At 35.4% G+C, this 27,841-nt stretch overlaps 3 protein-coding genes and 1 long non-coding RNA gene across 7 annotated transcripts; 2 read left to right on the top strand and 2 right to left on the bottom strand.

The window, feature by feature from the left end:
- Window positions 1–698: 698 nt before the first annotated feature.
- LOC112031951 (cuscuta receptor 1) lies at window positions 699–2,435 on the top strand. Its single transcript, XM_024064649.1, has one exon. It carries the CDS (start codon window positions 699–701, stop codon window positions 2,433–2,435), a length of 1,737 nt encoding a protein of 578 aa, XP_023920417.1.
- Window positions 2,436–4,926: 2,491 nt separating this feature from the next.
- On the bottom strand, window positions 4,927–6,224 carry LOC136066711 (uncharacterized). The gene is made up of 2 exons (XR_010628205.1): window positions 5,676–6,224; window positions 4,927–5,587 (listed from the first exon to the last, which is right to left on the bottom strand). It is a non-coding gene; the product is annotated as an uncharacterized LOC136066711 (long non-coding RNA).
- An 8,844-nt stretch (window positions 6,225–15,068) lies between these two features.
- LOC112020042 (serine/threonine-protein kinase prp4) lies at window positions 15,069–24,005 on the bottom strand. 4 transcript variants are annotated; one of them, XR_010627947.1, is made up of 15 exons: window positions 23,461–24,005; window positions 21,548–22,866; window positions 21,238–21,419; window positions 20,306–20,505; window positions 19,925–19,993; window positions 19,055–19,127; window positions 18,145–18,301; window positions 17,737–18,028; window positions 17,540–17,654; window positions 17,229–17,396; window positions 16,939–17,009; window positions 16,393–16,809; window positions 15,933–15,997; window positions 15,383–15,434; window positions 15,069–15,223 (listed from the first exon to the last, which is right to left on the bottom strand). XR_010627947.1 is itself a non-coding variant. In XM_065770776.1 (12 exons), the coding sequence occupies exons 1-12, from the start codon at window positions 23,824–23,826 to the stop codon at window positions 16,621–16,623; spliced, it is 3,201 nt and encodes a 1,066-aa protein (XP_065626848.1). In that variant the 5' UTR covers window positions 23,827–24,005; the 3' UTR covers window positions 16,214–16,620. The 4 variants fall into 4 exon arrangements, 2 of the variants coding, with proteins under 2 accessions (XP_065626848.1, XP_065626852.1); XR_010627946.1 differs by having other exon boundaries at window positions 15,383–15,997; XM_065770776.1 differs by lacking the exons at window positions 15,069–15,223; window positions 15,383–15,434; window positions 15,933–15,997 and having other exon boundaries at window positions 16,214–16,809.
- A 2,619-nt stretch (window positions 24,006–26,624) lies between these two features.
- LOC112020038 (uncharacterized) lies at window positions 26,625–27,647 on the top strand. The gene is made up of 2 exons (XM_024052588.1): window positions 26,625–27,051; window positions 27,133–27,647. Exons 1-2 carry the CDS (start codon window positions 26,625–26,627, stop codon window positions 27,645–27,647), a joined length of 942 nt encoding a protein of 313 aa, XP_023908356.1.
- The last annotated feature ends 194 nt before the right edge of the window (window positions 27,648–27,841 follow it).

The following is a 27,841-nucleotide window of genomic DNA, read 5'->3' as shown; positions in this document are numbered from 1 at the left end:
ATTAGATATGAGTTACAATGTATTAAATGGAATTGTCCCTCCTTCTATACGAGCATTATCTTCTCTCAAATCGTTAGTTTTGGAGGGAAATGAACTTAATGGCTCTTTACCAACTCAAGGTATGTATTTAATTGATTTGATGTAAATATTTCTTTGTGAAATGAAAACAAATGAAAAAAGACTAATAAATTACAGGATTGGACCTGATGTATTATTACAAATAAGATATTATAATGTTGAGAACTGCAAAAATTGGTTCCTTTTTTGCAGGTTTATGTGAACTCAAGAAACTTGAAGAGTTAAATCTTAGCTAGAATGATTTTGAAGGAACACTGCCTTCTTGTCTATACAATTTGACATCTCTTCAAATGTTAGATCTCTATGAGAATTATTTCAGAGGCAACATTTCATCTTATTTGATAGCTGGCCTCACATCCCTTAAGCATATTGATCTCGGTTATAACCTTTTTGATGGTTTCTCATTCAACTCATTTGCTAATCTTTGTAAGCTTGAATTCGTTCAATTTATGTGTGATGAGAAGATGGCCAATATAGAAACATAAAATTCAGACTGGGTACCTTTATTTCAGTTGGAATTCCTTGTGATATCTAATTGTAGTCTCAACAAGCTCTCCAATCAAATTCCAACATTTCTCTTTCACCAACATAGCTTGAGATTACTTGATCTCTCTTATAGTATGTTAAAAGGACAGTTCCCTGCTTGGTTGTTTGAAAACAATACAAGGCTAGAATATGTCACTCTCAATGATAATTCTCTCTCCGGTAATTTTCATTTGCCACTATGTCTCAACTTTACTTATTGGATGGATGTGTCAAATAATCAGCTCAATGGGCAGCTTCAAGGAAATATAGGGTATATGGTACCAAATATATTGAATCTAAAGTTATCCAATAATACTCTCAGTGGTTCCCTCCCATCCTCAATTGGCAATATGAGTCTTTTGAGCGCATTCAGTGTGTCCTTCAACAACTTCTTCGGAGAAGTACCAAAAGAGTTATTAGCAGGTTGCTCCAAGCTAATGATAATGGAATTATCTAATAATAATTTTGATGGCCATTTATTGTCAAGTGATTTTAACTTGACTATGTTACAGGCTTTGATAATAAATGATAATTTGTTCTCTGGAGCTATGTCAAATGAATTATCCCAATGGCCTTATCAATCTTTCTTGGATGTTAGCAATAACAACATGTCAGGTAAGATTCCTACTTGGATATGCAATCACACATCTTTCTCTAGTCTCCTTTTGGGAAATAATTATTTTGAAGGTGAAATTGTGTGTGAAACAGCTCCAATTATGAATTTGGACATTTCTCATAACTTGCTTTTAGGATCTTTACCTTCGTGGTCAAGCAATGATTTACAATATTTAAATTTGAAAGAGAATAAATATTCAGGATCAATACCAGAAGCTTTTCTTAATTTTTCAGAGATTGTGACATTAGATATCAGTGACAATAAGTTGTCAGGAATCATTCCAACTGCAATCGGTAAACTTTCCTCCTTAAGAATTTTGTTGCTGAGAGGAAACCGTTTGAATGGCACCATTCCAACTCAGTTATGTCAACTAACCAATATAAGCTTAATGGATCTCTCTAGAAACTTCTTTTCTGGGACATTACCTCACTGTTTTCAACACATTGTCTCTGACGAGACTCTGCCTTTTGGTGATATTTTCTCAGTACATGTGGGGACCTTGACTTACAGAGATGAAAGTGTCCATGATAGTGAACGTTTTGAACGTCAGAGCAAATACATTGAAGTTAACTTTGTTACTAAATATGGGCTTAGATCTTACAAGGGTAGCATTCTTCGTTACATGTCTGGTTTGGATTTTTCTTGTAACAACCTAACAGGTGCAATCCCACTCAAACTTGGACAATTACAAGGAATTCATGCACTAAACTTGTCTCACAATCAGTTCACAAGTTCCATTCCAAATACATTCTCCAACTTGACTGAACTAGAGAGCTTGGATCTTTCTCACAATGGATTGAGTGGAGAAATCCCTCCACAATTGATTAAGCTTACCTTTTTGGCGGTGTTCAGTGTGGCTTATAACAACTTATCAGGTAGGACCCCAGATATGAAAGCCCAATTTGGAACTTTTAATGCAAGCAGCTATGAAGGAAATCCACTTCTCTGTGTAGTACTGCCATTGGAGAAAAACTGCACCAATAGATACGATTCACCTCCAACGCCAACACAATCCTTAGATGCAAGTGATGAGAAATGGTACAAAGTAGATCAAGCGGTCTTCTTCATTAGCTTTTCGGTGACTTTCATAATGTTCTTCCTGGGAGTTACTACTGTTCTTTATATCAACCCTCATTGGCGACTGCAGTGCTTCAATTTGGTTGAGGATTGCATGTATTCTTGTTATTTTTCTGTTACCATTACTCTGCGTAAGTAATCAGTCTATTTGCATAATTAGTTATGGTTGCTTTCTCAACATCTGAGTACTCTTATTGTAATGAACTTTATATCTATTCTAATGAATAATGGACTGTAATGAGCTTAAGAAGCGAATCAATTACACTATTAAATTACTCTCTATTCAACTCATAACTGCCTAAACGGATTCTGTTATAATTCTGTTACAGCCTAAGAGCTATTATTGCACGACATCATTTTGTTGTTTGAAGTTTGAACTCTTGAGCAATGGTCTCTACTCAATGGTTGTGGAACGGTGTCGTTTCTATGTAAATATTACAACCCGTTCTATTGTATTGTTGATGTGGATGATCACACTGGATATTACTAGTTATCATGGTTCTTTTAAGTACTTTTGAGCTAATTAAGTCTAAAACATTGGCATGGATACCTAAAATTCAAGCAATTTACTAGTCACTGATCAATAAACACGAAATGTGCCACTCATATGATTAATTCCTTAGTGCTCCTCCTTAATCACCCTTCCCATTTGTGTATGAAGCATGAGTTCATTTATCAACTTTTTAAAAATCATTTTTAAGGTAAGTAAGAAATTTTTATTCAACAACACCAACTGTGTCTAACAAGACCCTGATACAGTCATCGCTCTCTTAGGCATAAACAGTCAATCTAATATTACAAAAGCATTTTAAATTACAACAATGTTTCTAAATAGAACGTTATATTTAAAGTAAAACTAGTATGTAGCCCTGTGCTATCGCACGGGAATGGATATATTATTAATCATGAGTTTATTCATGTTTAAAAGGTTCAGTTAAGTTTAAATTCATATTATTAACCAGAAAATTTCATTAACACAGAAAGATGAACCTTTGTGACAATGTTTATCCAAAAGATCCATTCACGCTTTTGAATCTTCAATCTCTATTGGTGATTGAAATTTTCGTAGCTTAAAAAATTTAAAATTAAAAAAAAAAGCTAATTATGGTCAGTTGTGATACACAAAACAACAGCAAGAGAAGACCAACGTACCCGTAATCAACGGCGGCGGTGAGGGTTCGACGGAAGCACCACGGAGAGTGAGAGGGTGAGGGAAAGTGTAGAGGGAGAGTGAGAGGGTGAGGGAAAGTGTAGAGGGGTAGTGAGACTAACGGAGAGGGAGACGTTGAGGCAGAGTTCAGGAGAGAGTGAGGGAGAGAGTGACTGTGTGAGAGTGAACAGTTTCTGAGACGTTGGGGTTTGAAATGGCAACAGGTTCATAAAACTCGATTTACAAGTTACCGAGTTATGTGTATACATAATTGGAAGAAGCCACTTCTGTTTTGTACAAAGTTCACACATAACTCGATAGGTGCATAGTCGGTTATTTAACTCGGTTTTCCAATTATCGAGTTTTTCAAAAAACACAATGCCACGGCGGTGGCTCAGAGGGGGGCAAAGTTCACACATAACTCGCCTATTGAATAATCGAGTTTCTCATTATAACTCGATTACTCATTTGTCGAGTTACAAAACAGGGGCATTTCCCTATTTAGTTTGGAGAAAAGGGCATAATGCTGCTACTTTTGCCCAAATAGGGCATTTCCCAATTTTGTCCTATAATCTCACTCCAAAGCCTAACTCAACTTGAAATTCAGCCCAATTACTAGGTCTTGAGCTCAATAAGATAAAATCAAGGCCAGAATACAAAACTTACCCTCTAAGTTTCATCACTTTTATTTCAATCCTTTAAGTTTGCATTTTGTTATTTCAGTCCTCTAAGTTTCAATAATCCTCAATTTGTCATCTATTAACAATCTATCCAATATTGTTGTTAATTCACCGTGGCATTTTGCACTTTATTTAATACTAGTATGTAGCCTCGTGCTACCGTACGGGAATTGATATATTATTAATCATGAGTTTATTCATGTTTAAAAGGCTCAGTTAAGAAAAAAAAAGACTCAGTTAAGTCTAAATTCATATTATTAACCAAAAAATTTCATTAACAAAACTTAGCATTATATATATTTTACACAGAAAGATGAACCTTGGTGACAATGTTTATCCAAAAGATCCATTCACACTTTTGAATCTTCAATCTCTATTGATGATTGAAATTTTCGTAGCTTAAAAAATTTAAAATTAAAAAAAAAAAAAAAAAACCTTTAGAGTTGTACTCATTTTGTAGTTTTACGATGGGTCATTTTGTAATATGATGGGCATTTGAGTGAAGAAAAACCTCTGAAGTTCTATGGCTAATAAAAGAAATTCTCTCCAATCTCTTTTTATAGAGAGATGGGTTTGTGCGTGTTTTTATACATCCTTCATAGTTGTATTATCACGAAGTAGGTCCAATGGATTTAGATTGGTACTACCAATTCCCAAAGCATGAATGTTTAATGTGTTATTAATTTCATCTCATTGGCTTCTACACGTGACAACAAAATTAAAAATAATTAGATTGTACACGTGTGTAGTAAAATTGGACTCCAATTTCAAATTCTAATTGAACAATTGGAATGATAATATATGATAGTAACAACAATAGGAAAATTCAAATAAAATTTCGGATTAAATTGAAACAATCTAAATAAAAAATTCCAGTAGAAAGACAGGGTGGAGTAATCCACTCCAAGAAGGCGACCAAACTTGCGTAAATATAGAATAATAAATCTCTCTCCGAAAAATTTACATTGTTCATAACCTTTACCTTCACTGAAAATTTTAAAAACATAGTGACTCACATCTGCCATCCAGACATTTACAGCTGGGTCCTCTTCAATTTGCGTGAGATTCCATTGATTACTAAGTTCCTTTGTAGCCTGCAAAAAGTATCATCCATCGGTCCACAGTAGTGCTTTATTCATTGTTATAGGTGTCAAACCTGAACAAAAAGTCAAATATAAGGATAGTGAATTTTAGGCATAATGTGCATCTAGTCACATATTAGCAATTTATAACAAATGCAAAGATGCAAACTTTGTAAGTGAATAGTAAACAAAACTCAGTGTCAGAACCAAGAAGAAAACACTTTAATCCGAAACTCAGTGCAAATGTAAATATGCAAACTTTGTAAGCAATTTATAACAAAGATGCAAACTCTGGCTTTGCTATCTTTTTGGAAATTATGCAATGTATCCAAGCCAAGTTCTTATCACCGATATTAATCTCTTAGGTTTTCACGTTTGACTGCAAAATCAAGAAAAAACTTAATTAGCACAGTAATTCACTTGACCCGATACATAAAAGTGGTTTTAATGAGAATGAGCCCACATACATTTAGCCACATGATGCAAAATTCAACTTCAATTTCACTGATATTAATATCTTTGGTTTTCACGTTTGACTGCAAAATCAAGAAAAAACTTAATTAGCACAGTAACTCACTTGACCCGATACATAGAAGTGGTTTTAATGAGAATGAGCCCACATACATTTAGTCACATGATGTTAAATTCAACTTTAATTTCAGATTCTAGACACATGACACAAAATTAGAACTCTAATTAGGAATTTTAATTTGGTGTGTACACGTGGCACACGATTAGAATTCTAATTTGGAATTCAATTTCACACTCTCTTTGCTTCACCTATTATTATATACTAGTATGTAACCCCATGCTACTGCACGAGACTAGTTAATTGTAATGATGTTATTGACCAATTTTTTTTTTTTTTTTTTGGTTTTTTTGGGTTTATCACACGGATGATAGAATTAAATCAAACAATGAAAAGTATATATTGCTTTTTATTATTTAAGTAATGCTATTAGTCTTTTTTTCTTTTTCTTTTTTTGGTTTATCATACATAGGATAGCATTAGATAAAACAATGAATAAAAAAAAAAATATTGCATTTTATTATTTAAGTGATGCTACAGTGAAGAAAAAAGAGAATATTGTATTTTATTATTTAAAATATATAAAGAGACATTAAAAAATAAAAACTGATAATTGAGCTTGGAATCTTCTTGGAGACGCCATTGAAGCGCTAATGTATGAGAGTGTGAAGCAAGGAAGAGTGGGATTGAACATTGTGTTTGAACCCGGCCTTGATCTGAGAAATCCGTAAGTAGGAGGAGAGGGTAGTATGTGGATCTAGTTGGTAGAGGCTGAGAGAGGAGGAGACATGGGATGACGATATAGAATTCGGAGGAGATGATGTTTTACTTTTATAGTGATGTTTTACTTTTATAGTCTTTCTCATTGGACTCCTTGATTCTGGTTGTGGGATTAAAAGAATTCCAGACTTTATTGAGATCACCCATAAAAGTGTGCAGATAAGATGTTCTTGCTTAGGCCAATGAGTATTATCATTGTAGTTTTATTGGCTTCCGTGTTAAATGTTAATGCATCATTTATTTGGGCAAAAAAATTAGGAAATTTAGATAAGATACATGACACAAAATTAGAGTCCAATTTATAATCTCCATAAAAGTGTGCAGGTAAGATGTTCTTGCTTAGGCTAATGAGCATTATCATTGTGGTTTTCTTGGCTTCCGTGTTAAATGTTAATGCATCATTTATTTGGGCACAAAAATTAGAAAATTTAGATAAGATACATGACACAAAATTGGAGTCAAATTTATAATCTAATTAGATTTTTTTTTTTGAGTTTTGGTTAGGACAAGTGGTGCAAAATTGAGAATCTAATTGAAATCTAATTGGATTTTCTCTCTACTTCACCTATTATTATATATATAGATATATATTTATTTTTTATTTATTTCTTAACTCAAAAATAAAAAATTATAAAACGTTAATTATAAAAAAACCTAGAAATTTAATTAGGCTCCACACTTCTGAAGAACCCAAATTCTAACCTCACCCACCTAAATCCATAACTTTTACCAATGAATCACATGATCTGTAAAAAAAGCACTGATAAATGCAAAACACCAAAAGCCATCTCTTTCGCACAACACCACCAACAAAATTCAAAGCCCCATTAAAGAAAGTTTTAATCTTTATAAACAAAGGACCAAAAAAAGGAAATACTTAGATGGCAAAACTGGTCAAATCAAGCATTAGAACAAAAATTACACAAACACAATCACAAATTAGGCCCAAAAAACCAAAACTAGTAAATGTTTTGGACATTCAAAACAAACCTAGATAATATTTCAACTCCAAAAAACCATACTTACATTGTCTCGATCTCTCGCTTGATTTCTCTCTCTTTCTCCACCTTGATCTCTCTTTCTCTCTCTTTCCCCCTCTTTCTCCCTCTCTGCATGCGTTTGGCAAAAATTATTTTTGCCAACTTATTTTACTATTCAGCTTATTTTTGCTACTATTCATGGGTCTTACTGCACTTTTTGACACTATTAATGGGTGCCACTGTACTATTTCAACTAACATTTTATTTTTATCTACATTATTTTTAACAAAAAGTTTTCAGTTTCAACAGAATAAGCGGATCTCAAACGAACACTCAGTCTCTCAGTTATCAAGTGGGTGGGGTTAGAATTTTGGTTCTTCAGATGTGGGGAGTGAGCGACGTTGTTCCCCTAATTAAATTTCTGGTTTTTTTTTTTTTGTTTTTTTAATTTTTATTAACTTATTTTTTAAAAATTAAGAAATAAATAAAAAATAAATAGGAAAATTACACTTTGTCCACCTGTGGTTTGCTTGAAAAACACTTTGCCTACCTGTAGTTTAAAAATTAGCACTTTACCCACCTGAGACTAGTTTCGTTTTTCTCCCATTACCCACTTCTGTTAAAAACAAGAGTAAATTTGTATTTTTGTTACTCTTTTTATGTCTCTTCTCAAAACATAAAAAACTAAAAAATCAAGAGAAAAGAAGATCTAAAAGCTAGGTTCAGTGAAAGCAAGCAGTGAACAAGGGCATGTAACCAGGGGGTCCCTAGGGGATGTGCCCTAGGAACTACGCTTGTTTTGTAAAAATTAAAACCTATCTTTTACATCTCCTTTTCATGTACAAACTTTTAGATCTTCTTTTTTAACACATTAAAATTTTAAATTATGCGTTTCCTCACCTGAACAAGAGAATGGAAAAAAGATACATGAAAATAAAATGTAAAAGTTAGGTTTTAATTTTTATAAAACCGAACTTTTAGATCTGCTTTTCCCTTGATATTTTAGTTTTTTATGTTTTAAAAAGAGATATAAAAAGGTAAAAAAAATAAAAAATTTACTCCTATTCTTAAAAAAGGTGGGTAACGAGAGATAAATTAAACGAACATCAAGTTGATAAAGTATCAATTATTAAACCACAAGCATGCAAAATATTTTTCGGACAAACCACATATGGGCAAAATGTAATTTTTCCAAATAAATATTAAATAAAGTGCAAAACAACGTCGTTTAGGTGAGTTAATGGCAAAGTTTAGGTGAGTTAATGGCAAAATTGGACGGATTGTTAACAGATGACTGAATTGAGAATGACTGAAACTTTTTTTTTCGAGAACCGGGATGATTGAAACTTAAATGATTGAAATGATAAAATGTAAATTTAAAGAACTGAAATAAAAACTTGTAAAATTTAGAGATTGAGTTTTACATTCTAACCTAAAAAAAATACTAAAAATAATAGTACCCAAATAAATAAAAATAAAGTAATAGTCATCATTTATCACTCACCGCCCCTGTAGATTGAGTTTTACATTTTGACCTTAAAAAAAATACTAAAAATAATAGTACCCAAATAAAAAAAAATAAAATAATAGTCGTCATTTATCACTCACCGCCCCTGTAAATCCAATTATATTATTGCGTTCTCTCGCATTCCCTGTTTGGTTAGCGAGAAATCTCAGAGAGAGAGAGAGAGAGATAAAAAAAAAAAAAAAAAAACCCAGAATATCGTGTCTTAGATTTTTCTCATCCTAAAAAGAAACCCACCTCCCAAATTTCGGTCTTGTTCGAGAATTCGGCCTTCTTACGGCTCTCTGTACACACAGCCAAGGCTGAGGCCAACAAAAGCCACCCTTTTTCACAAGGTGATTCTCTGTTCTATTAATGATTTATGTACTTGTTTTTTGTTATCTCTTAAATATTTTAAATTAATATTTCTTCTCTCTCTCTCTCTCTCTCTCTATGTTTGTGTTCTGTCTGTGTACTACGTTTCTGGATTTTTCCGGTGTCTCGGGTTAAGAATAGTAGGCAGTACCCTTTATGGATAATGTTGAGAACAGAGCAATTTAATATATACACTCATTTTCTCTTTTCTCTTTTAGAGTGAAAACTTCTGTCAGTAATGCTCAGCTTTTTTTTTTTGGCAAAGAAGGGGAAGGGGATTCATGTGGTTGAAATCTTTGTTCTTCCTTTGTTAATTATTATTGTAATGTGTCTTTCCAAGTTCACATCTATGGAATTTGTTGTCATGTTAATTCTGTCCTTACTGTGAACAAGAAAACCCACTGTTAATTCTAATGAGAAGGACAAAGAAACTAGTTAATAATGCATCATTACTCTATTTTTCTGTTCTTGTCATGTTTATTCATTGCTTCCCAATTTGTGATACAACAAGTCTAGTGACGCAACACTTTTCACAACTGATAATATGATTTGTTGTGACTGGTGCATAATAAAAGTTAACCTGAACAGAACAAAACCTACAAACAAGCAGTAACAGGATAATTTTAGATGATAGAAAAAGATAACCAGGTTAAAGGAAGGATAAAAACCATAGTGTAAATTGGTGTACATATGTCCAGGACATAGTACACCAAGGTAAGACTTTGCAGACCAAATTTCAAAACAGGAAGATCAAAAAATGATCATCGAAAGTATTAAATGATGATTTAGATATCTACCCCATATAGACAAACTGATAATTAATGGTAAGAAAAGTAAATTCCAACTTATATAACATGATGTATAAAAATAACCATTCCACACATGTAGAAAAACAGGAAGCAAAACTAAGATTTATGGGAGAAAACACCTTTATAAAACATCAACAGTGAAGATCCAACATCAGAATTGAATATAGACAGTTCAAGGAATTCTTTTTATCACTTTCCCACAAAAAACAAGAATTAACATTTATCACAGGCATCAAACAGAACAGTGTTGCATACAACTTATCAAGTTACTTCAGCCACCAAAACCTCGATTTAAAAATAAGTAAAACAGAATTCACAGTGCACACGTGTACAAAAACAAAAATGATCTTCCACTACAAAACCAAAAGTTGTTATGCTGAACTGTGAAAATAATATCACAAGGAATTATAGTCTCGGCACCTAAAAACACATTTATCAATATGCTTATCACAAAGGAGCATAGATAAACAAACGCAAATGTCCTGTGTTATTTGACACCCAGCAATTTGCTGAATCAGAGAGAAGGCAGTGCCTAAAAGTTGTTTAGTAGTCCTGATAATATATTCTTCCAAACTCATGTAGCACCTAGAAGTTATCAAACACTAAGAGCCCATATATTCTTCCAAACGCAGTGTTATAATGGAAATTTGTGTTAACACTGAACGCAATTATAAGAAGGGAACAAAAAGCTAAAATGCCATCAATGTGACTAACAGGAGAGAGCATGAGACCCCACCCCCCCCCCTCCCCACCAANNNACCCCCCCCCCCCCCCCCCCCCCCACCAAAAAAAAAAAAAGATTCACTTCACAGCTGTCTTTAATTTCTCTCCTCTTTCATTCTTGAACCCCAAATACAATAAAAACCCTAAGATTCTCAGCTGTTATTCTCTAAAACCTCATAGAAAGATCTATCTTAAAACAATCTAGGGTGAGACATGAGAACCAACCTGAGCAACTTTGGGAAACTCACCAACCCAAAACAAGAACTCAACTTGGGCAAGTAGACATCTCCATGTTGGAAATTGCCAAATCAACCCTTACAACTTCATGTCTCAATTTGGAATAGACTCCTGTTTTAACATAAGAAAAAAAAAAAAAACCCCGCATGTAAGGGAAGAAAATGATATTTTCTGAATGAGAGCTCCTGAGCCCAGCAGTAATCCAGTGGCCAGACAAGCCTCCATCGCACATTGGGCATGTTTAATGGTATATAAACACATTTTGTGACTGAGCACATGGTCTAGACAATCTTATTTTTTTATGACATCTAGTGTTACTGTTCACAGAGCCAGAAAGGCCCAGAACAGCCCATTACACTTTGCTCTCCCTTCACCTATTTTCAGATCTAAATCATACCTTATATCTCACATCCAACCAAGTAAACCTACCTTAAAGCCTCTACACCAGCTGCTGCCAGATTTAAGTTCTTTATACAATAAACCCTTTTACCTACAAGCCTAACTAATCAATTATCAAATAGTATAGTCTTGCCAGTTTCCACTACCACAACAAACCCTAAATCAAAAGCTCTGAAACCTCAAAGGTCAACCGAGCATATTTCCAAGGTCTCACTTTCTTCATAATTGCTTGCTTTTAGATAGAGTTAAAGAGTGATGAAGTTCAGTAAAATAATTACCAAAAAAAGCGGGCTCAGCATGGTAGATCGGCCACAAATTAGTAAAGGAAACCACATCCAAAAAATATAGGTAAATTCCTTAACACTTGCAAATTATTTATATAAAAAAAAATTATTAATAATAATAATAATAATAATAATAAATGAAGGAACACAATAAGAAGGGGGAAAGTAGTTCTCCATAGTGTAGCATTAGACATATTTAACTCCCAACAAGAATGAGAGAGAATAAAAGAACCTCGAAGGAAAAAAATAAATAAAAATAAATAAGGAACACACCAAAAAAAATGTATAATATAAAAAATTATGACAAAATGGAAATGATATAGGAAACTAAGCAACTAAAGAAAAAAAAAAAAACTTTTTAAGAACATACAAAACTAAGTAATGGTAACCATAAAATGCTAAACCATATTGTATATCACTAAAACTTACATTATCATTATAACAAGGACATTTACTCTTTTATTGATCAAAAAGAGTTCGAAATATTTAACACCCAATAAGAATGAAAGAAAAGAACCACTAAGGAGAAAAGGAACACACCAAATATATATATATATATATATATAATATAAAGAATCATTACAAAATGAACAGACATAATAAACTTAGAAACTAAGGAAAAACTACTTTAAGAACATACAAAACTAAGTAATGGGAACCGTAAAATGCTAAATCATATTGGATATCACTGAAACTTACATTATATTACAACTACGACATTTATTGTTATATTGATCACATTTTTTTACCAAAAGATGCCAATCACATGCTCATGATATTAACTATTCGCTGAATTCAGTTGAGCATACTATAGATACCAAACATGATTCATGCATCTTGGGTACCCAATCTTGTATTGAATACTGGTTGAAAAATGGACTGCTAATTTAACCTAATTCAACTTTGGAACTTGGTTTTAATACCAACAGACATGTCAACTTTATGCTAGACTCGGTTTGAGATATTTTAGGCTAATTAAATTCAGGGAATTCGTTATAATATCAACAAACAACATTCCAAGACTAATATCAATCATATAACAGAAAATAATAGGATTAGCTTCACAAGGAACATTATCCTATAGCACATATTAGTCTTGCTCACACTGAATACCTTCACAAGGTCTCTTGGTTGAGATTGTAAATATCAAAATGCATCAGAAGAAAAAGGTTTGAGGAATCTTTGCTTGTTTGGAAATTGAAACCAAAAGGTTGTTTTTTGTCATTTTTAAAATACAAAACGTGGATATAAATCAAAATCATTTTGATAAAAAATTATTTAAAAAAATAAAAATTAGTTTTGCCCAAAAAAAACCCCTGAAAATAAGGGTTAATTTTACAAATCCACCATACTCTGTGGCACCACCACAATTATTATAAAGCTTGCAAATTGCACCCCATCGTCAGATTTAATATTATAACTAACAGTCATGTGCAGATGGGGTAAGTCTAAAAGAATTGACTTCTCCCTTTTGCCATAAAACATTTTTAAATTACTAAATAACACTTACTAATTTCCCAAACAAACCAAATTACCCAGCCAATCTCTTTCAGAAATTAGACCTCAACTCCCTAAAAAAAAAAAAAAAAACTGACTTTCTAAACCCAATTAGTGACCAAGTGGCACGGGCCTGGTGACAGTGGACCAAGCTAACTTCATGACTGACTCCTGATAGCAGCACAGCATGCATAGAGATATTGAGAGCATCTGGCAGTTTAAGCCCCACTCCCAAGCTATAAATCCTCAAATTCCTATCATTATCTAAGCTCAAAAATTCCTCAATACATCATTCTTTTCAAGGTAATCATTACTATATGCCTGGATAGCCCCACCGGACAAACTGGTATTGATAAAGATCGTTAAGGATGAGGATGTAGAAGTCATCAAGGGAATCAGAGGAGATGTCAAGAGCAGCAGTGGAGGAAATCCAAACGGTGTGGCCAGAACCATTAACATGACAGAGGATGTAGGTGAACAGGAACTAGGAGGCAACAGAGCGGCCAGAGCCTAATTTTTTTACAATCATGTTACTTGCACGTGACTGTTTGTTTAATAGTAAATTTGACTACGGGGTGCAATTGCAAGCTTCGTTATAATTGCAGTGAATGCAAGTTTTCATAGTTTGGGATTTTAAGTGCAAGAACCCCATAGTTTAGGGTGGATTTGTACAATTAACACCAAGAATAATTTGGGTGAAGTTGGCAAGTCTCAGTTTTGACATTGCCAGTGAGAACCAACCTTGTGTCAACAGTAACAACACCGACCTTGCTGTTTTCTTTCCATGAAACAGTGCAGAAGATGGTTGAGTCTTGCATTCCAATCTTTCATTTCTTCCTTTTAGTTTTTAATTTTTTCCTTTTATTTCTTTTTTCAATTTGGGGTGAATTTAGTTTGTGATTACTAACGAGGTTCTCTGCCATTGTAGAAGCCCAATGGACCAAAACTGGGGCCGCTCAAATCATCATCCAAGTCCTCATCCTCAGATCAGGAAGAGATCAAAATAGATTGCCAAGGTGTTGCACGGAAAGAAGTTGAGGCAACCCCAAGGCCCTTGCAAGCAAGAAATCTTGGCCAACAATTCCAGAGAAGCCAATAAATCCTCCAATGATGCCAAATTCAAAGTCTACTCACCAATCTCAAACTCACAGTCCACAGTATCAGTCTTTGTCACTTTTGCCTCAAAAGTCTAGCTCCTCTTGCCACTCCCAAGTCCACCGTTATGTGGCTAGTTTGGGCCTGGAGGAACCATTGTTCCCAATCACTTTTGTGCTCCTCACTGCCCCCACTCCCCCACAAAAAAATAAAAATAAAAACCTTGCCTTGGGCTTTCCCCACTAACAATCGCAGCCTTTCCAAAAGGGAATTGAATGGAAGAGTGCATGTCTTACAGCGTGAAGAAAAAGAAGAAAAGAAGAAATGTGGTTATCAGGTGTTGAAGAGTGACTTTCACTAATTTATAAATTTGCTACCAGATTTTCTTATAAACTTCTTTAAAGCATCATATTGGAGTTTTTCAAAAAACCATTTTGCAAAATATTTTTTGAGTAACTATTTTTAAAAGAAAATAAATTAAAAAAAAAAAAAGCAAACCAAAATCACTTTTTGCAATTTCTTATTCATTATTAATATTCTTTTACAAATTCACTATTATATATTTTAAGCATGAGTCAAGGATCAAAAGGAACATGCCATAAACCACATCTAAACCCACATAAAATATAATCTACAGAGCTTGCCAAATATCTAGAAGGGGACATGCCATAAACCAAAACTTTAATATCACATTAAAACAAACATCAGAAACCAATCATGGTATCAAAACGAACAAAGATGAACAAGAAAGTGGATTAGAAAATACATACAAGAAAGAATTGCATGAGCATGGGAGTCATAACCTGAAAACACACAGAAAGTAAAATCAGGACATTGAATCTTTTCAGCAAAATAAAAAAGCAGATTGTCTTTAGCCTTCTATTGTACAAGGAAAACTTTTTTTTTTTTTTTGATAGGTATTGTACAAGGAAAAAAATTAAGAAATTATATGCATTACTAACCTGATATATTTGTGTTCATCAAGCCTGCAGCCGTAGACTCCAGTGCAATTGCCTCCAGAATGACCAGACCATGGATCAGATGTAATGCAATTTCATTAAAATAAGCATAAATTTAAAGCAAAGACAACCAATCTAAAAAAATTAAGAATAGAAGTGCTCAACACAGGGTTGTTACACCAAAAATGCAACCAGCCTAGACAAACTATCTCTAAAATCTACAGATGCACATCACTGAAAATAGCTCATACAGGTCTGACACAAGTTCGGTAGCAGAGTACATTTTAAATTTTGATGCAAGTTTTATCTATCATAGTACTCTCAAACTTTTCAGGTCACTGACACAATACTATGTCACACATACCAAGTACTAATTGATGTTTCTCATATGCACTCCATCACACGCACAGAAGCAATCAAATAATTTTTAACAGAATTCCATTAAATCCAGTAACTATTTCTAAAGACAACAGAAACACAATATTTGAAAGAGAAATCACAATATCGACTTCTAATGCTGTCACAATAATCACCCATAAACAAACCAAGGTACCTTCTCCTGGGTGCCTTTTAAGCATCTAAGCAATGGAGGGTTGCCTCAAAGCAGTGGCAGACATCCTGAATGAAAAACTAAATTAGACTCTCCAGAACCCAAAAAACTAAAATAAGGTGCCACAAAAAGTAATAAAATACAACAATAATATGAATGGAAAGAAGGTAGAGCAAGCCTTAAATCAATTTAAAATTACTATCCCAAATGTTATGAAAGAGAAGTGGGAATATAAAAGAGAGGAGTTTACTATTCCAGCAGCAAAAAAAGTACATTCTGCCAACTCATAGGAATTGATATTTTAATATCATTGATTTTCCAACAAATTCCATAGAAGCCACCAAGTTTGGAGTACAAATATAATCATAGTCAAGGAAATGAAAAAAGATAAATGATTTTTCGAAATGGCCATAATCAAGAATGATTACAAGGGAAAAAAAACGCCTTCGGCAAGTTGTCTTACGATAGAAACAGTACAATCCACTGAAAGAACCCGCCAGTAAAGAGTCCTCCAGACCAAACATCACCCCCTTTTGACTTCAACCATGCCAAAACTGTGTTGAAAGCTCTTAGGCCATCACAGAGAAGACAGATAATGCCCAGTAATTAGAAAATGAAAAATGAATTAGATCATAATGTACAAATATCTAGCGGAACAGCATTTCTGGAGTCATAAAATCAGCAACATGGTTCACTTGCCCGTGATGAACGGATGGGTCAATGCTTGTGACACTGTCATCCTCTTGTCTGGATCCAACACAAAAACTTTTTCTAGAAGATCTTTAAAATTGGCTAACATCTTTGGATCCTCACCAGGAGAGCCCACAACAATAGATCCAATATCTTTTGGCTTAATGTTAAAAATCATCCGCTTTATAGTCTACAACAGTGAAACCAAAAGCTCAGTCAGCATTAAAGGTATACATAATCTCTCGTCTCTCTGCACAAACAAAGGGACCATGATCGACTAGAAATAGACAAATACACATTAGAAATGCAATTCCCATACCTTTTTTGTGACAGGATCCTCTTCCGTAGCATGAAAATTCAGGTCATGATCAAAATGCTGATCAGTAAATGCTCCCTATAAGAAGAAAGCCCACACATAAGAAATAAGCAACATAAAAAGTCACATGCCAAGGCATTGATATAGAACGTATATACAATTAAGGACTTGACAATTATATCTTACATTGACAAAAATACCAAACAAGAAGTCACATTACTAAATCACAAAATAAAAGGATTCAAACTTCAAAACTTAACATTTGGGGCTATAACTCTGATAAAATCAAATACTTGCCTTCCGGAGCATCTTCTTTGGGAAAGGGCCTTTCAATTCCATATGAAGTCGTAGCATGTCATTGTTTGTAGGACCTGGAAAGAGAACCTTTCCTGTATATAGCTCATACAAACAGCAACCCACAGACCACATATCCATTGGATGATCATAAGGCAGACCAAGAACTGCAACAGAAACGTTACAAAACAAATAGCCAGTTTCAGACACAGTTTAATGAACAATAGTCATACACAACACGTTCAACAACCATAAACATCCCTTTCCATCATTTATAAATTAAATATAATAGCTCATGCATAAAACTTACTTATTTCAGGGGCACGATAAAAGCGGCTTACAAGGTATGGTGTAATTTCATTTTTACCGGCAAACATCGCATTGCCAAAGTCGCAAAGCTTCAGCACATTTTTTGCCTCATTTACCTGGAAAATATAAACAAATATCCGATTATAAAGATAAATAATTTTTGATAAGTAAGATCATCAAAGGGTGCCAAGAACCTACAAGCATATTATCCGGCTTTATATCACAATGAAGAACACCACAATTTCTAAGATGTTTCAGTGCAATAAAAAGTTGCTTTGCATATGCTCTCACAGCAGTTAGCTTCAGGCCAATATTGCGTCCAAACTTCTTTAAAACCTCTCGCAAATTCATATGAAGAGATTCAAAAACTAAACAAAGATGATTCCGGTACTTGAAACTTGAAAGAAACCGAACACAATGGCGCTTGTCATCTGGATCTGCACCTACTAGTTTCTTTAATATGACCAGCTCCTCCAAACCAGTCTTGTACCTAGTCCATAAGAGGCAATGGCATGTATTAAGACAACAAGGCTAGAAATTGAATAAGCAAAAAAATAATAATCAACATTAGAACCGAGGCAAGTGGGTGGGACAATGGTGACTCACATTGTATCATTACTGCGTATAATTTTTATGGCTACTTCCTCTGGTTCACCATTACCAGCCTTAAGATTCTTTGCACGAACTACAGTAGAAAAGACACCTTTCCCATGAGCAGCAATAACTTCATATCGGCCATCAAGTGTTTCACCAAACCGGTAGCCTGCAAATGAATATCATAATTACATGAGAAAAGCAAAATATATATATATTAGGAGAAAAAAGGCATAAGATTGATGCATATATAAACAAACAACATATAAATCACTTCCAAGAGTTTCAAGGTTTTCCTCTAGGAAAGCTTCAGTAGAAATGTAATTCTCTTACAATGTCACCTTCCAAAATATTGATTAGTAGAGAGTATAAAATGAAAACAATTGCTTCACGCAATGACACAATAGGAGTTCTGATTCTAAAAGGTTTTTAAACTTAAACCAAGGAAAGGGGTGATTCAAAATCCACCATTTATGTTTTAATTTAATAGTAAAATGTACTCTATGTTGCCCCATTAGAAAGAACACGTAAATTGGCATTAGATGATATTATATCCAAAAGGTAAAGGATATTTTGATACTTGATTATAATTGCCAATGGCTTAAGGTGTTGATTTTAAGTGCAGTTGCCTTCATTGTGGCAAAACAATTAACAGAATAGAGAAACTTCTGGAACGTAGTTCTACAATTGAAAATGTTATTTAGTTCAACCAAACATGGATACCAAGGAATAAAGATTCAGATAGGCTAAGGACAAACTCGTGATTTACAAACAAAGCATAAAGGAAGAGGGGAAGCGACAGTAAATATCTCTGAATGCACCCACAGATGCAAACAACAATGGACAAAAAATCTCAGACAAAAATAAAAAGGAAAAACAACATAAATACAGAGAGATGACCAAATAGTGATATGATACTTACTATAATACCCTTCTGCATCATCCCAGTTGTCATGAAGTCCACTCCTTTCTATTCGTAAACCATCACCTTTTCCCTGCATAAAAAAGAACACAAAAAAACTTAGCGTATAAGTATCGGACATAAATGGTTAAACTTTGATTGTAATAAAATCTTACTGCTCCGAATATAACAACATTATGTGTTCATTTGGGATCAGCTTATTTAGTTTTTTGCTGAAAATTTTTTGCTAAAAGTATGCAAAAGTATACTTGTACTTCGAAAAAAAGAGGAAAAAAAAAGTGAGGTTTTATAAAAGATGATACAAAGGCTAGCTTATAAGCTATACCCAAACACACACTACATTATTTTATCATATTTGAGAAAGTACAAAAGATAATATAAATCGTGTTATATGACATGAAGCAGGCCAATCAGATAAAGGAAAAACCAACATTGTAAAAATAAAAATTTAGCATAGACAATAACAGAAATTATGAAACAAGGCCAAAGGGAAATCACAATGATAAACAGTTACCACAAAGGTTAATTTGTTCATTCTCTTTATCAAGACATGATATTCTCGAATGCCTCTAATAGCCATTGGAACCATAATAATATGTAATCAGGAGAAAAAAATTAATAATCAACAAAAGATGGACAGGTACTTCACTAAACTCGCAACTTTTTTTTAATAAGAAACAAGTAATTCATTAAATCAAAACTAAATTCAATGCACAGAAAATTCAATGTAAATGATTGTGTAATACAGGCTGAATGGTACAGTATCCTAAACTCGCAACTAAGTGGCAGACCAAAATGTATCCAGCTTAATGAGCAACAACAGGACAATAAACAGGTAACAAGGAACAAATAATCATGGAAGTAACTTACAGATTTGCGGACTCCTGTTGGTGTCTCACCAAAAATATCATCACAGAACTTGTCATCTGACCTCTCACTCTGCACAAATATATAAAATTTATATTACTCAAACAAACCCAAGAACTCAAAATTCAAGTCTAAAAATGTTTGCAATACACTTACCAAAAGCATTTAAGGTGCTCAATAATACCAATCACGTTAAGAATAAGTCAGAAATAAAATTCAAGGAACAGATGGATGCAAGTTTTTAGTTTTTTTTTTTTTTTTTTTTTTTTTTTGATAGATGGATGCAAGTTTTTTTAAGATTTTTTTTTTTTTTTTTTTTTTTTTGATAGATGGATGCAAGTTTTTTTAAGATATACAAAAAAAATTCAGAAAAGGTGGAGACACCTTAGGAGTACCCTCGCCAAGGCCTCCAGTACCAGAAGTCTTCTCAAAAGCAGCAACTCCATTCTGTGGGGGTGATTTCCCAACAGAAAATGATGGTTCAGCAACATAGTCATCTACAACATCATTCCTAACATCACCAACTTCTGGAACAACATTATTAGCAGCTATTGATTGATCAGGATCATGTGCAGGCTCCTTATCTAGTCAGAAAACAAAATTTGAGCAATTAGCAAGTAAAACATTTGAATCTACATGACAAATAAAGTTTCAGTAAGAAAATATAAAGAAAGAAATATGCTAGGCACATTAAGAAGCCATTCTTCGCCTGGATTTGCTCCAGTTAAGTAATCTAAACACTGCCAACTTCTTTCCAAATATCTTGGACTCTAACAACAACAATCATAGGCCAAGGACTCCAAGCCAAATCCAGAGAAAAAGACCACGGCATTTCCAGATCAATCAAACCACAACATTCTTTCATGGACCATCAGTTGAACTGTCAATTCCAAATTTATTTCGCTAATACAGGTACAATTGCAATAACCCCCAAATAAATAATAATAAGGGACAAACAGATTACTACCTGTAATTGCTAAAAGCACATAATGAGAATGCTACGGATATAATCACATTAATATAGAAGTTTCCAAATTATAGGAACAAGTATGATATGGCACATGACATGAATGCCAATTTTGAAAGTGGCATTTTTTAGGCAAGGTGAGAAAGAAGCTGGGCTGGCCCAGATTAGGTCAGATCCATTAAGTTAAACAAGCCTAAGTTCAATAAACATGATCAACTCAAACTTAAATAGATCTGAGCAAGAAGGGCACTCATAAAGGGTCAAGATCCTATAACAGAGCTTCAAACTACATATATGTAATATCAATTATCAAAAAATCAGTATGACACTAAAAAACAATTCAGTGTACCTTTCTTAACATCTTCTGACTGTGGTTCATTTGGTTGCTGTGGCTGCTGAATCTTATATTTTTCTAGGATGGCTTGCCTTCGCCTTCGACTCTCCTCCTTGATTCTGTTGAGATCCTCCTCTTCCTGCTCAGCAAATTGCAATGCAGTTGCTTCCTCGTAGTCTCCTTGATCATCTTCATCTCTGCATCCAATAAATAAAGCATATGCATCAATATATAATGGGGGGAAAGGGGAAAAAAATTAAACCAAGAGGGAAAAAAAGAGGGGGGTGGGGGTTCAGATTGGCCAGAAGAGCCTCTTTCAAAATACCTTTTTTGTTTGTCTCTATATCCTTCCAATGGATTGCTCTTAAAACTAGGAACCTTTTCTGGATCACTTTTTCTAGTTCTATCCTGGTTGTATTCTTTTTCATCATGTCTCGAGCGCCTAGAATGTTTATATCTTCCATTGTCATAGCCATCTTCAAGATTTTCATACTTCTCCCAATCATTTACAATACCTCTATCCTTATTCCTACTTCTATCATCTCTCCTCTCCCTCCCATTCTCCCTCCCTTTGTCCCTATCCTTCTCCCTTTCTCTATCCCTATCTCTATCTCTTTCACTAGCCCTGCTCCTATCACTTTCCTTCTCCCTTTTCCCATCTCTATCCACCTCCCTATCCCAGTTTTTTTCTCTTTCCTTCTCCCTTCTCCTATCCCTGCCCACCTCTCTTTCCCTGTTCCTATCTCGTTCTATATCTCTTTTCCTGTCCATATCTCTGGCCCTGTCCCTACTCCCACCTCTGTCCCTGTCCCTGTCCCTGTCCCTTCTCTGAACCCTGTCCATCTCACTATCCCTAACCCTTTCTAGTTCCTTTTCCCGTCTCAAGTCCTTATCCATATCCCTGTCCATGCTCCTCTCCCTGTCATGTGCAGCCCAATTACGATACCAATCCTCTCCTCCAATATATCTACTATGACTAATACTACGGTCCCTTTCCTCATCTCTTACCAAATCTCTACTACCATGTCGTCCATCCCTACTCCGTCGAACCTTTCTTTCATAGTCAGAGTCATACTCAAACTTGCCTTTATCAACATATAATGAGGCATCAGAATCATGATAACGTCTTCTTTTTGAATGAGCCTCCTCGTCTCTCATGCTACGGGAATGAGATCTCTCCCTAGCACCAATTGATCTAGATCTGCTCCTAGTATGGACTTCCCCACGGTCCTCTGTGCTATGAGAAGAAGACTTTCTATGATTGCTCAATATGCTTTCTTCAACCTCAATCTTTTCATCATCATAGTAACTCTTCAGCTTACCAATTCCTTTAGAAGGGGACCCAGATTTCCTCAGCCACTTCTTTTCCTCTTTTCTAGACTCATGACCCAAATCCCCGTTGACGTGACCCTTTGAGCTAACTCTAGATTCATCTTGAGGCTCAACACATGTATTTCTTAAAAAACCAACCTCATGGTGCTGGTGGTATGTTTTGTCTTCCTTATCTAATTTGGAATTAATCATCAAATCATCTTCACTCTTGTCATCTCCAAAAGTCTTTGAATTTGTACCCTTGTTCCCCACACTCTCTTCCATGTGAAGACTAGCTTCACGATCAGATGATCGATGCACAGCACAATGTCCCTGGCAAGCAATGAACATAACAAACTGAGTGCACAAACTAGCAGAGCATATCACCCAAACAATACCCAAAGAATTATAAAAATAAAAATAAAATGAGAATTAGGCTATATGCAAAATAAGTAAAAACATGTAACTAGCTCTTACAAATTTAAATGTAAGCCATGAGTCTTCACTGAAACGCCTAGGGGAAACTTCTTTTGCAATTCACTCATGTTCGTCTAGTGCAAGCAGGTTCTTTACATAATGTATGAGACACTGACTCAGTCACTCTAACAACCTCTCATAAAAACAAATTCATTATGAAATCCAAAATTCACAAAATAGCACAATCCCCTGTTTGGTCACTGAGAAGAAATATAAATCAAATTTTCTTCCATTTTTTTCAAATTCCACTGTCTGAAACCTAATTAAACAACACAAATACTACTTTGTTTTCGGAATCTTAAAATAGTTTTGTTTTTTGAATTGAAAAACCAAAAAAAAAAAAAAACTAACTATAATTTGAAATCCATAATTTTCTCAGCAACCAAACAGAGAGCAAAATAAAATTAAAGAAAACTAGAACAAGCATAGGGGCAATCAGCAAGAACACACCAGATTTGGCTTATCAGATTCATCGCGAACATGAACGGCCGCGATTTCCCCAGCCTCATCTTCGGACTCGAATTTCTTCTTCGCAATCTCGCCACCACCGAAACCCTCGTCTTCGAGAATCTCACCCTCCTCCACATCGTCCTCGAGGTGAGAATTGTTAGCCACAGGAGGAAGAGGAAGAGGAAGAGGAGTGGGATTGATATCCTCACCCTCGGGTTTGGATTCCTCGTCGTGTTTCTTGCTACGGTGGCGGTGACGGTGGTGGTGGTGACGATGCTTGTGGCGCTTCGATGACTTCTCGGCTTCGTCATCGTCTGAAGAAGAACGACGGTGCTTGCGACGCGACTCATGGGATTCGCTGGCCATTGAGGTCGTGGTGCACGAAATCTAGGGTTAGGTTCTCTTTTTTTTTTTTTGGTTTAGTTTTTGTTGGCGTTTCAGAGAGATGGAGAGCGAAGAGAGATGTGAATTTCAATGACTATCAATTATGTCGGGGCCTCGGGAGAGAGAGTCGGCTACCGTGTTGGCTTTCCTTTTTTGATGACCTTTTGAGAGGATTTATCTGGACCTAATAGGAGTCCGAGTATCCATCACTGTTTTAAAAACCTGACCGGACCGGCCGGTCCGACCGGTTCAACCTATCCATGTAATTTTTATTTTTTTTTGAACGAAAAAATTTTTTATTAAATAAATGTGAGATAAAATTTATTTTGTTGAGAGAGATTAAAAATAGAAAAATTACCTCAATTGGTATCTGATATATGAATAATAGACTTGGAATTCAATCCTAGCTTATACCAAAAATTAATTTGTGTCTTGGTCTGATGATAAAAAGCTAAGAAGCGATCTGATAATAAAAAGCTAAGAAGCGAACGTCATAGGTTGAAACTCTTTAAAAATAAATAAATAAATAAAAACTTAAGTCCAGTTTGTCTTGTGCACGAGACGTAATAAAATGCTGACATATGACAATATCCGTTCAATTTACAACACAATGCACTCAACCCAAGCCAAACCCAGAAAAATGAAGGATACATATAGTGCATTGTAATGATATTTTAATTAGGATTACTACATGTAATATAAGAATATTGAATGGAATGGCAACAAGAGGGTATAGGTCAAAATAGGGCTGAAAAAAAAAAAAAAAAAAAAAAAAAAAAAAAAAAAAAAAAAACTAACAAATCAAATGGACCAACCTAAATTGCCCAAACCGAATCTAAATTTTCAGTTTTTTATCGGTTTGGTTCAAATTTTTTTAAAAATAAAATTGGCAAGTTTGGTAATTTAAGTGAAAATTGTAAAAAACCAAACCAAAACCGATCAATATATATTACTATAGCTAAATTATTTTACATAAACGTATATTGCCTTAGTGGTTATCACGCGTGTCTTCCATATATTCTAACCTTTTAAAGAGCAGTTTTCATTTCTTTTTTTTAAGTTTCTATTATCAAAACGACATTTTGGGCTTGTGAGTTTTATTTAAAACTAAACGTCTAAACACTAACATCTCTTTCTCATTCAATCGCTCCCTCCCCTCCCTCTTTCCCTCTCCACTCATCTCTTAGCTATTTCTGATGGTGTAATAAAAAATCCAAGTCCACGAGTCGCGTCTCGTCCATAAATGTCGTCTAAAGAGGAGGTACCCCGTGCTCGTCCATGGCGACTTTGTCCGTTCGTCCTTGAAGGACGGACGAGGTTGTTGTGTCCTGAGCACTTTGAGCCTTAAACAGGCATATTTTCACCAGGTGTGAGAATAGACGAACTATTGTAAGCCAAGTCCAACCGTTGTGAAAGGCATACCCAAATAATGTAACTTCCATGGCAGTTATGGAAGTTATCTCCGAATCTTTCGTACTACTCAGCAATAGGAACGGTATTCAAATAAGTAACCGTTGCCCACATGCTATATAAATGATCGCCAACAGGATGGCAGGACATTCAGATACTTCCAATTTTTTTGGAATTACAAAAAGACTAACTTTGCCATCAAAGGATTCTTGGCCGGCTTCCTCTGGTCTCCTCTGATTCTGTGTTTATTTTCTCAATACTTACCATAAAATCATCAGCATCCGAGACTTTCAGCCCACTGGTATAACAGAATTCATCAGTTGGCACCGTTCGTGGGAAGGAAATTTGTCATCCTTGAACTTAATTTGTTGAGTTTTGCGATTTTTTTCTCTAACAAAGGGTTGAAATGGTTCGGACAAGATCAAGGGCCACTAGTCCAGGCCCTCAATAGAGTAAGGACGCCTCAAGCAACCCTCATCGCAACCGTCAATTGACACCCACCATGCACCCATCTCCTGTTCAACACGTGCAATCCATGGCCGCTGCTATGGCGGAGTTAACTCGCTAGAAACAGAAGTTGGTGAGACAACTTAATTTAAGAAGGCAGCATCACGAATGGGACACTGAAGGACAGGCCTAGAGTCAAGAAGATGGAAGAAACGTTGAACCTAAAAGCCAGTCAAGGGGTATCGCTCCACGGAAGGTACCTCATTTAAAGAGGGAAATGGACCAAATGAGAAGAGTTATGGATGAGATGAAGGAGAATATGAGGAGAACGAACCCTGTAGAAGATTTGGTTCACAGGATTGATTCTCTCTTCGTGGCTTCCATCAATGCTCACCCTTTGCCACCCAAGTTCAAGATGCCTTCGTTAGATTCATATGATGGGACGCAGAATCCTTTCGATCATATTGCCAACTTCAAAACTACCATGCACCTTCAAGAGGTCCTAGATGAAATAATGTGCAGAGCTTTCCCTACTACCCTCAAAGGACCTGCACGAGTGTGGTTTAACAAAATACCACCTAACACAGTGACATCCTTCGAGGAGTTAAGCAAGTTGTTCGTTAATAATTTTATCAGATGGCAAAGGCACAAGCGCTCCTCGTCCAGCTTGTTGACTATAAAGCAAGGAGAGAATGAAAGCCTGCGTTCCTTCATCACGCGCTTCAACAGGGAGGCCTTGACCGTGGACAAGGTAGATGACAAGCTGCTGTTAGCAGCTCCATAACGGGGTTAACTCTGACTTGTTCATACACAAAATTTATGAGAAAGAACCTCAGTCCGTGGCTGAACTCGTCCACTCCGCCCAAAATTTCATGAACGCAGAAGACGCGATCATAGCTAAGAAAAGGAAGAGAGCTAAAAGAATGGAAACAAACCCTGCTCGTCACTTTGAACAGGGTCCTCGTCCAAAGAAGGGACGAACAGAAGAAAAAAATGATCGAGATAATGAGAGGCTAGGTTCTTCAACGCGGAATCAACAATATACCCCTTTGAACGTGCCACTTGAGCAAGTTCTTATGCAAATCAAGGACGATCCATCCTTGAAGTGGCATGAGAAAATGAAGGGAGATCCCAACAAGCGCAATAGGAACAAGTACTGTCACTTCCATAGAGACCATGGGCATGACACGGATAAGTGTTTTGATTTAAAACAGCAGATTGAAAATCTCATAAGACAAGGGAAGTTGAGAAATTTCCTGGGACGAGACCACAAGGATGAAAAATTGAAGGGGAAGGTAGAGAAATCATCACGACCGCCACTGGGCGAGATAAGAGTTATCATGGGAGGAAGTTTGGCAGGACAGTCTTCCAAGTCAAAGAAGGCGTACTTGAAAGTAATGCAAAGCGTCTAACTTTTCGGACAATCACCAGGAGCTAGGACCACGGACGAGCAAGCAATCACTTTCACGGACGAAGATGCTAGGGGAATTCACCACCCTCACGATGATGCTATTGTCATCACCTTAGTTATTGCTAACTACACAACTAAAAGGGTGTTGATAGACAATGGGAGCTCAGCGGACATTCTGTATTATCCAGCTTTTCAACAAATGAAGGTTAGACGAGACCAACTCTGTCCAGTTCACTCGCTTCTAATGGGTTTTAGAAGAATGAAGGTACAACCTGTTGGCACAGTCACACTACCAGTGGTAGTGGGGACATATCCGCAGCAGGTAACCAAATATGTAAGCTTCCTTGTGGTAGATTGCTCATCTTCGTATAATGCCATAATTGGAAGGCCTACTCTGAATAGTTGGAAGGCAGTCACGTCCACTTACCACCTGTCAGTCAAATTCCCCACGGAGTATGGGGTAGGACAAGTACAAGGAAACCAATTGATAGCAAGGGAGTCTTACTTGGCTATGCTCGCCATGGACGAGCAGTAGCAGACGATGAGCATTGAGGAAAGGAGAATTGTGGCTGAACCCATTAAAGTGTTAGAAGATATTTCCTTGGATGATAGCAATCTTAAAAGATGTACTAGGATTGGCGCAGATCTAAAAGAAGAAGTTAAAAAGGACCTCGTCCAATTTCTAAGGAAAAACATTGATGTATTTGCCTGGAGTCATGAGGATATGCC

This window comes from Quercus suber, unplaced genomic scaffold (genome assembly GCF_002906115.3).
Source record: "Quercus suber isolate HL8 unplaced genomic scaffold, Cork oak 2.0 scaffold_4, whole genome shotgun sequence".
Taxonomy (NCBI): Eukaryota; Viridiplantae; Streptophyta; class Magnoliopsida; order Fagales; family Fagaceae; genus Quercus; species Quercus suber.
The sequence above is the reverse complement of the archived record's forward strand: the minus strand, read 5'-3'. Positions and strand labels throughout refer to the sequence as shown.

What these genes read in the sequence shown, in the direction of transcription:
- LOC112031951 (XM_024064649.1), top strand. Translation starts at nt 699, where the DNA reads ATGTTAAAAGGACAGTTCCCTGCTTGGTTGTTTGAAAACAATACAAGG.
- LOC112020038 (XM_024052588.1), top strand. Translation starts at nt 26,625, where the DNA reads ATGGAAACAAACCCTGCTCGTCACTTTGAACAGGGTCCTCGTCCAAAG. An exon ending in AAGAGTTATCATGGGAGGAA is followed by an intron (nt 27,052 to 27,132) that starts GTTTGGCAGGAC and finishes GACAATCACCAG; the next exon opens with GAGCTAGGACCACGGACGAG.
- LOC112020042 (XM_065770776.1), bottom strand. Translation starts at nt 23,826, where the DNA reads ATGGCCAGCGAATCCCATGAGTCGCGTCGCAAGCACCGTCGTTCTTCT. An exon ending in CAACAGGAGTCCGCAAATCT is followed by an intron (nt 19,128 to 19,924) that starts GTAAGTTACTTC and finishes TTTTTTATGCAG; the next exon opens with GGAAAAGGTGATGGTTTACG. An exon ending in TGATGCAGAAGGGTATTATA is followed by an intron (nt 18,302 to 19,054) that starts GTAAGTATCATA and finishes ATTCATTTGCAG; the next exon opens with GCTACCGGTTTGGTGAAACA.